This window comes from Pseudoliparis swirei, chromosome 24, assembly GCF_029220125.1.
Source record: "Pseudoliparis swirei isolate HS2019 ecotype Mariana Trench chromosome 24, NWPU_hadal_v1, whole genome shotgun sequence".
NCBI classification, from domain to species: domain Eukaryota; kingdom Metazoa; phylum Chordata; class Actinopteri; order Perciformes; family Liparidae; genus Pseudoliparis; species Pseudoliparis swirei.
This window is the reverse complement of record NC_079411.1, coordinates 25851219-25860125: the sequence shown is the minus strand read 5'-3', so window position 1 is coordinate 25860125 and position 8907 is coordinate 25851219. Positions and strand designations below refer to the sequence as shown.

At 45.1% G+C, this 8907-nt stretch overlaps 1 protein-coding gene across 1 annotated transcript; it reads right to left on the bottom strand.

Moving 5' to 3' along the window:
• Positions 1 to 418: 418 nt before the first annotated feature.
• On the bottom strand, positions 419 to 6420 carry LOC130190279 (high-affinity choline transporter 1-like). Its single transcript, XM_056409600.1, has 8 exons — positions 6139 to 6420; positions 3156 to 3272; positions 2695 to 2850; positions 2346 to 2494; positions 1790 to 1933; positions 1485 to 1638; positions 1153 to 1370; positions 419 to 955 (listed from the first exon to the last, which is right to left on the bottom strand). The coding sequence occupies exons 1-8, from the start codon at positions 6320 to 6322 to the stop codon at positions 419 to 421; spliced, it is 1659 nt and encodes a 552-aa protein (XP_056265575.1). The 5' UTR covers positions 6323 to 6420.
• Positions 6421 to 8907: the final 2487 nt, after the last annotated feature.

The following is an 8907-nucleotide window of genomic DNA, read 5'->3' as shown; positions in this document are numbered from 1 at the left end:
GACAGACAACAACGAAGAGAGAAAGAAAAAGACCCAAACCGATTCCAGCTGGCAAACACTTTCATATCTCTCTCTCTCTCTCTCTCTGAGCATGAGCACGGAGGTTGTGAGCTGAGCGGTATATTGGTGTTTAACGGTGGTTTTCCTCGTTAAAGTGAAAGTTGTTGAGCGGTATGTATGTTGTGTGTCACGGGGATGTTTGTGTAAGAGACTGCGGGTGCACGGAGGGTTTGGGTGTGTGTGTATGTGTGTATGTGTGTGCGCAGCCGGCTAGTGACGTACATAAATGTTTTCTAAAATCAGAGTCAAAGGTCATGTGGAAAGGCCTCCCTCGCCCCTAAACATCTTGCTTCAACTTGTACCTCAAACATTCGAGCTGAAGCAAGATTTTTGGGGCCATGGAGGTTTTTCCTTTTTTTTAACACCCTGTACTCATCATGGGCTCTGAAACGTCATTGTCACATATTGCTTTGTCTTTTACGCTGTCTGTTGGCGTCTGTCGTTTTGGCTGCTGTTTGAGTTGCATGTTCAACGTCTCCCATTTCTCCGGAAGCAGGTTTTTCTGGATGAGCAGAGAAAACAAGTATGAAAACAAAAGGTTGGCAGCCACGGCGGACAACATGGAGATGGTGTTCACTGGAGAGCGTTGGAGATAAACACCGTTTTCTAGGGTGCATCCTGGGAAATGGATGACGGCCGGTAGCCCAATCATCGGCTCTCCACACAACAGTCTTAACAGCAGACCCACCAGCATGCCCATAACCGCCCCATAACCGTTGGAGATTTTGAAGAAGAGAACACAGACCAGTTGAGGGAAGACAACAATGTAGCTTATCACTGTGCTAAGAAACCATAACGCAAAAATATTGCTTTCGAGACTGGTGAGAGATGTGCCGATCACGCCTGCTACCACCACACAGCCACGAATCACCCACTGGATCTCTCTCTCTGAAGCCTAGGATCAGAGAAATAGAGAAAAGATGGCATGATGAGTTACTTATCCTCCACAGAACCATCTGAGGATCCATCATTGAAAACGGTTGAAAGGGCAGGAACTTCAACACAAAAGTGGGCCGGTGATTGGAAGAACCATCTGTCAATCTAACTCTTGCCACAGCCAGTCGATTATGAGAACAACTTTAAGGTTGTGACCTGGGTCCTCAGGAGGCTCTTATAGATGTTGGCGGTGAAGATGGAAGCTGCAGCCAGCAAGCCAGAATCGGTCGATGACATCGCCGCGGCAGCGATGCATCCAATGCCGACAATGGAGACATAGGTCGGAGTGAGGTGGTTCAAGACAATGGGCATTACAAGAGTCGTCTCCCCGCGTTCAAATGGAGATGGAGAACCATAAGAAGTCAGATTCCAGTCTAAGGCATGGACAGATAGACACAGTACACATGTTGAGACACATCAAGTGGTTCAAAGGGAAGTTACATGTTTTAAGCGTACGAAAAAAAGGGTTTTGATTGGGTCTAAATTACCAGTTGATGCGGCCACTGCACCAATCAGGACAGGGGGGATTGCAAAAATAAGAAGAATTGCAGCAGCAGCAAAACAGTTGATTTTAGCCGTAGCTGAGGAGTTAGCAGACAACGTCCTCTGATGGAACTCCTGACAGCCCAGGCAACCCAGAGCCTTCAAAGGAAATATCAATATTACACACCATAGAAATCACAACCTTTTTCCAAATTGAGAGTATAGGAGTGCAACACTTTGGATAAGGCTGAGACATAAAGGCATGGCTCTGCAATTTTTGTAAAATCTTTTTTTATGAACAATGACTTACCATAACAAATACAATATCGATCCATCTCCAAGCTTTGTCTGCTTCTAGTTTACCCAGCCAGGGTGCCTGAAAAGTGTTGTTCAGGGCCGTCTGAGTGATGTCGGTGGAGGAGGGGCTCATCAGGACAAAGGGGACACAGAACCACTGCAGAGACAAGCGTCATAATAAGGAGCTCAAGAACAGTACAGAAAAGGTATCTGATGCTTCTAATGGCGAGACCGCAACACAAATATGACTGTTTTCAGTCTAGAAATTTGCATCGTATAAGTCCGAATTCAAATCAATAGAAGAAGTTCACACTGACAATTCAATGTCTTTACGGTTTTTTTTTACTTTTTGAACAAACCTGAACCTTTTCGGACTTTATGCTTTGGTTATATGAACTAAACAAATGATAAATACTTAACAAACTAGTTTACAGACATTTGAGCTTCATTAACCAGAGAAGCAAGAATCCTCTTGCATAGGCTTACTGATACCCGTTTGTCAGTCAACATCCGTCACTACAAATACCAGCGGAAACTGTCTTTAGAAAACCAGGAAGTGGAAAACATACCAAGCTGATGAACATGAGAATGAGCTGTATGACATCTGTGTAGGCCACAGAGTAAAGACCCCCCATTAGCGTGTAGATGATAGCCACCACTGCAGAGATCCAGATGCATATGGTGAATGGTAAATCCAGAATCACACTCATGGTTGAACCTGTGAAAACACAGCTGGCAATCATTCATTGTTGTCCAAATTACATTCATTTGCAAGTGTATCCTTGCATACGCAAGAAACAACAGTTCTAGTTCCTTTAGATTGGAATTACTTCCGTCATATATGCAAGACGTGTATACATCTCTTTTTTTTAAATGTAATAATCAGTTATCTTATTTAAACTGTCATGGCTTACAAACCTAAACCAATCAGCGTTGTTGTCACCCACAAAATGTTCGTCACCAGTGTGGCCACAGCAAAGAGAGTCATTGGTACTTTTCCATACTTGATCTGGAAAGGATCCATCATGGTCAAATATCTTCTTTCTCTCATTGGCCCAGCAAAGAACAGACCACCTAATTAATGAGACAAGGACCATTTTTCAGTAACCCATACGGAGAACATGCAGAACCCACTTACCGTGAGGCGGCGGTGGTCACCCTGGTACCATCTCACAACCTTACCACCCGCGATCGTACGACATACTACATTTTCTGTAGTATACCTCTGCATGCTATAATGAACGTAAACATTTTGGGACCGGACTAACAGTTCTAAACAAACAAGACTAGAAACCATAAAGAAGAACTTACTCAAATACATTCGGTGGCAATTTTGCAAATATAACACACAACACACTAGTTGTTAAAAACAGACTTACCGATAATAAAACTTAGTGTTTCTCCTAAAATATAGCTGGAAACCCAGACAAAGCCCATAGAAGGGTTGTACACCATTTCTGACGTTCCAACAATGAAGCCTCCTCCAATCCATGTCGCTGATAAGGGAACAAACGTATATGAAAACAAAGATAATGAGTTGCAGTTAAAACAAAACAATGCAAAATATTTCACATATTGATGTGTTTTAAGGTTTTTTGGGGGCCTTGATGTCATCGCTGTTTTGAAGGTGTTTAAACAAAACCAACGACATAGCTTCTACTATCAGAGCTCTCTGGGCCATTATCTCTTACTGCCAACATATACAACACAGTCCACAGCAGTTCCAGAATTAGTCATACAATGTAATATTTCTATAACATGTCATTTAGCAGACGTTTTTATCCAAAGCGACTTACAATAAGTGCATTAAACCACGAGTACAAACAGAAAAAAAAGAATCAAGAAAGTAAAATTTCTTCAAAAAGTCAAACTACAAAAGTACCATAAGTAAGTGCCAATCAAGTGCTAGTGAAGTGCCAATCTGTTTTTATTCCAGATAGTGTTTTTAGTTTCCGGCAGAAGATGTAGAGACTTTCTGCTGTCCTGATGTTAGTGGGGAGCTCGTTGCACCACTGAGGAGCAAGGACAGCAAACAGTCTGGATTTTGTCGAGTGATTAGCTCGAAGTGAGGGAGTCACAAGTCGATTGGCTGTTGCCAAGAGAAGTGAACGTGCTGGGGCTTGACCATATCCCGGATGTAGATGGGGCCGATCTGTACGCAGCACGGTACGCAAGAACCAATGTTTTGAAGACCAGTTGAGCTGATGCATTCTGGATGAGCTGCAGAGGTCGGATGGCCGTAGCAGGTAGGCCGGCCAGAAGGGAGTTACAGTAGGCGTGAAATGACCAGTGCCAGGGCCAGAACCTGAAAAGTCATGCGAACGAATGACAGAGCCGAGAGAATTAGTGTAAAGAGAGAAGAGGAGGGGACCCAGCACGGGGCTTTGAGGAACCCCAGTAGTGAGAGGGCAAGGATCAGACACAGATCCTCTCCAAGTTACTGGGTAAGTGTGGTCTTTGAGGTAGGATGAGAAAAGGGAGAGTGCAGTGCCTGAGATACCCAGGTCCCGAAGGGAGAAAATAAAGATCTGGTGGTTCACGGTGTCAAATGCAGAAAGGTCTAGAAGGATAAGGACAGATGAGAGAGCGACTATGGGTGAGTGGGTAGCAGTTCCGTCTTTCAATCAGGGGGTTGGAGGTTCAATCCCCGCCCTAGTCGATGTGTCCTTGAGCAAGACACTTAACCCTGAGTTGCTCCCTGTAGCTGCGTCTACAGTGAATGAATGTAACAGTATTGTAAGTCGTTTTGGATAAAAGCGTCAGCCAAATGACATGTAATGTAATGTAAAGAGAGGCTGCTCTAGCAGTGTGAAGTTGCTCAGAGACAGCAAGGAGGGCAGTTTTTTTTGAGTGGCCGGCCTTGAATCCAGATTGGTGAGGGTCAAGAAGGTTGTTGCTGTGGAGATAGGAGGACACTCGCTCAAAGATAACTCGCTCCAGAGTTTTGTAGAGAAAAGGAAGAAGAGAGACAGGTCTATTGTTGTTCTGATGGGTTGATGGTGGGTTTCTCCAGGAGAGTGTTAACTCTCACCTCCTTCAGAGAGTTAGGGAAACAGCCAGTTAATAAGATGGGTGAGAAAGGTAAGAAGGTCTTGAGCAATAGCCTGGAGAATGTGAGACGGGATGGGGTCAAGGGGGCAGGTGGTCGGTCGGGCGGAGGTCACCAAGCTAAGAACTTGATTAGGAGACAGGGGTGAAAGAGAAAAGCTCGGGGGATGAAGAAGAAGTGGGTGGTAGTGTAGTGATAGGAGATGGATTAGTAAATGAGGAGCGTATGTCATCTATCGTGTTTGTAAAGTAGTCAACGAAGTGGCTTAGGAGAAGGGTGGAAGGATGAGAGGGACAGGGGCGATCAAGGAGGTCGGAAAAGATAGAGTTTTTCGGGGTGAGAGAAAGAAGATTGAATTTGTGTTTGGTTGGAAGAGCTTTTGACTGCAGAGATAGAGGCAAAGAAGGAGGAGAGAAGAGATTGATAGGCGAGCAGGTCGTCTGCTTGATTAGATTTTCGCTATTTCCTTTCCGTCGCTCACAAGGGGGCTCTCTCGGCACGCACCGAGTCAGACAACCACGGAGCAAAAATGTAGTCAAGGTGGTTGCCAGCTTTGCGAGTAGGAGTAGAGGGACTGAGTGAGAGATCAAAGAAAGACAGTAAGAGTAATAGATCAGATGACTTCTCCGTCTTCTCCGATGTTCAAGTCACCCAGAAGGATGAGCCTCCTATGTGTGTACGGAAAGATAACAGAGGGATTTTGGTACATGTAACGAGTCCGAGGCCTATAGTATCTACGAATTGATATACGCACAGGTATGGAAAGTAAACACATATTCACAGAGCAGTGTTCTACTCAGCCACCCCCGAATACTCCAATGAACGACTCCTAGGTCTTTATCCTCCGAGTCTTCATACGACGAGTTTCCGCTGACGCTACCCGGTTATGCTCCAGAGTTGATGATGATTAGATCCAGCTGTGATCGGCCACTTCCCTAGCCGGCCCGTATTCAAATGGCCGCCAATTGAAACCAAGTGACTCACAACAACAGCTGATCTCACCCCTAATCACTGGAGATTCAGGTGTACAAGAATCAAATGTGTGGCAAAGATGATTCCTAAGACAATACAGACTAACAACGTAGACCCTTCAATACAACAAATACAATAGTGCCTGAGCAGATCAAACTTATTTAGAGAAGATACTTAGCCAGGATCCAAGTAGTGAGTAGTTTAGCCTCACAGGTAGAGATGCACCTGGATATTGACTTTGCATTTTCCTAATTCTCGTGCCAAGCAAACACAACGAAAATGGACAATTCTGGACCAGTATCACGGTCATGATATTCGGCTGAAATATAAGGTGAACTCACCTGCAGTGGTAAAGATCCCCACAACTCCACTGATGCTTCGGTTTCCCAGCACTGCCGTCTCAATGCTATCAATCTGACTTTTTTTCCTTTCTTTTCTGGACTGGAAATAGGCCCAGATGCCGACTCCAAATATCAGCATGTAGAACACAACCATTGCTATTACTCCTGGGACACTGACAGCCATGTTGAACCTGACGGATGTTTGATAGTCAGGCTGTAACAGAGTAAAATGATATTACCAGTGCATACTCATTGCAAGAGAGAGAGAGAGAAAGAGAGAGAGTTCATCTTATTTGATTATTTATATAAATACAAATATTGAAGTACTCTAGCAGTTGAAGCAAATGAATAAAATAACGAAAGTGCTTTTAAATAATATCTAAACATTATTTACTTTCAGATTTCGAATTGAAATTGAATTATAAAATAATATATCCTGTAATAATAAATCAAAGTTCTTTTCTCATTTCAAGTTACAGTAAATGAGGGCTGTATTAACAACAACTAAAATACAACAGTTCAGTAAAGTTGGATATTTACAGAAAGTTGGATATTTACAGATTCGAAGTTCCCGGCTCAATAGTTCTCTCGTGAAACTGAGTTAAAACACAAACAACACCTCTCTGTGACCACGGTGGTGTCAAAAACAAGCAAAAACTTTAATTTTACCAAAACGGGCCGGTCTCCGATCTGGATGAATAACACAGCAAGGGCGAGCTCCCGTGTGGCACTTGCACCCAGTGGCAGTCGTCTGCAGCTCGTCAGCAGGTCGCCACAGCTAGTCAGTAGATCGTCAGCAGGCAGAGGTCATCGAAGACTCAGTGGCAAGCGCCACTCGAGAGCCAGGGCAGCAAAAGAAGCTGTGGGTGGAGCCACATTCCCTGGGATCAACCATTGTTGTTACGATAGGTCAGCTGCTGTTAATCAGTTTTATGGTCATAGAATGGAGGAGCTGCGGTTTAGATAGATAGATAGATAATGAGTGTCTTTTTGTAGACTTACTTACAATATGCAACAATATATTGCTGTACAATACTGCTGTTTTATATAGAATATTGTTTTGCTACTATGTTTCACTTCATAAGATATGACACGTATATACCATGATATGTATAATGTACCCACCTTTTTTATTTAAAAAATAAATAAATGTTACCATGTCATGGCATATTGTTATGCCACCATAATCTATCTATCTACCTATCTATACATCTATCTATATATCTACCTATCTATACATCTATCTATCTACCTATCTAGCTACAGGGCTCTCAAGTGTCACGCATTGAGCGTGAGACTCGCGCATTTCGTTCTTAACTCACGCACTCCCGCCACACATCATATTTCTCACGCTGAAAAAAACTCGGCTATTTAATGTTCGAATGCAGGGGTGCTCAATACGTCGATCGTGATTGATTGGTCGATCACGGTCGCCGCAGAGCTCCGACGCTGGTCTGCGCGCATCGAGACGGAGCAAAGAAAAAGTCACTAGCACCCCCCCCCCCCCCCCCCCCGGGTGCTGATGGGTGCTGATGGAAATGTCACGCCTGCCTGTCTTCAAAACTTGAAAGCCCTGTAGCTATCTATCTAGCTATCGACCTATCTTGACTAGCTAGCTGTCTAGCTATCTAGCTATCTATCTACATATCTCCCTATCTATAGGGTGTCTGCGGGGCATTAAAAAGTCTTAAAAAGTCTTAAATTGCTTTTCCTAAAAATAAGGCCTTAAAAAGTCTTAAATTGTCTTAAATTCAGATTGGATTGGTCTTAAATTTTGTGGGTGTCATGTCATTACGAATATGAGGCAATCTGTTCCGCCAGGTCCGTATTTTGCTCCGGTCGCTCTGCGGTGTCTCTGGTGTCACCGGGTCCACGCCCCTTCTCTTAAAGGGGCCCCGCGTATTCGGTCCCATCCCCTACAACGTGACGCATCGGCTACTTTAGAAAACATGGCAGGAGGCAAGTTCAACAACGGCTTGAAAAGAACGAGTGTTTCTGGTCACGGTCGGTGAAATGCTTCTGAAGCTGCGTTATGTGTCGCGAGACTTTCCAGCGGTGAAATCTCACGAGCAGAGCAAGAAGCACAGAGACTAGCGAAGGCCGCCAGCAGCCCGCGGGGCTAGCTGCTGCTCCGCCGCTAGCTCCTGCTCCGCCGCCGGCAACGACGTCAACTACAACGCTGGAGGTCACCGGAGGAAATCCAGCGGCGTGCAACAAAGAGCTCATCACCGAAGTCCAACAGGGCGGCGCGTTCTTCATTCTGTTCCACGAGACTCTGAACCAGACCACCGCGAGACTCTGGACCAGACCACCGCGAGACTCTGGACCAGACCACTGCGAGACTCTGGACCAGACCACCGCGAGACTCTGAACCAGACCACCGCGAGACTCTGGACCAGACCACCGCGAGACTCTGGACCAGACCACCGCGAGACTCTGGACCAGACCACCACGAGACTCTGGACCAGACCACCACGAGACTCTGGACCAGACAACCACGAGACTCTGGACCAGACAACCACGAGACTCTGGACCAGACCACCACGAGCAGACAGCTGGACTTCATGTGCGCTATTGGTGAAATGACCAGGTCCCGTCAGGATCCTCTGGAGCTCATGGGCCATGACACCGCCCAGGACCTACTTCAGCATCTCAAAGTAAGTCTAACATAAATATATATGTATTAACTAACCTCATGTATATGAGTATGTGTTTCATATATGTGGCAGCTGTCCCCAATCAGGCCTCGGCTGCTGGCTGGTTGCCAAT

Coding starts and splice junctions, on each gene's coding strand:
- LOC130190279 (XM_056409600.1), bottom strand. CDS start 6,322: ATGGCTGTCAGTGTCCCAGGAGTAATAGCAATGGTTGTGTTCTACATG. Junction 3,273..6,138: donor GGGGATCTTTACCACTGCAG/GTGAGTTCACCT, acceptor TTCCCTTATCAG/CGACATGGATTGGAGGAGGC. Junction 1,639..1,789: donor TCGATATTGTATTTGTTATG/GTAAGTCATTGT, acceptor TTTCCTTTGAAG/GCTCTGGGTTGCCTGGGCTG.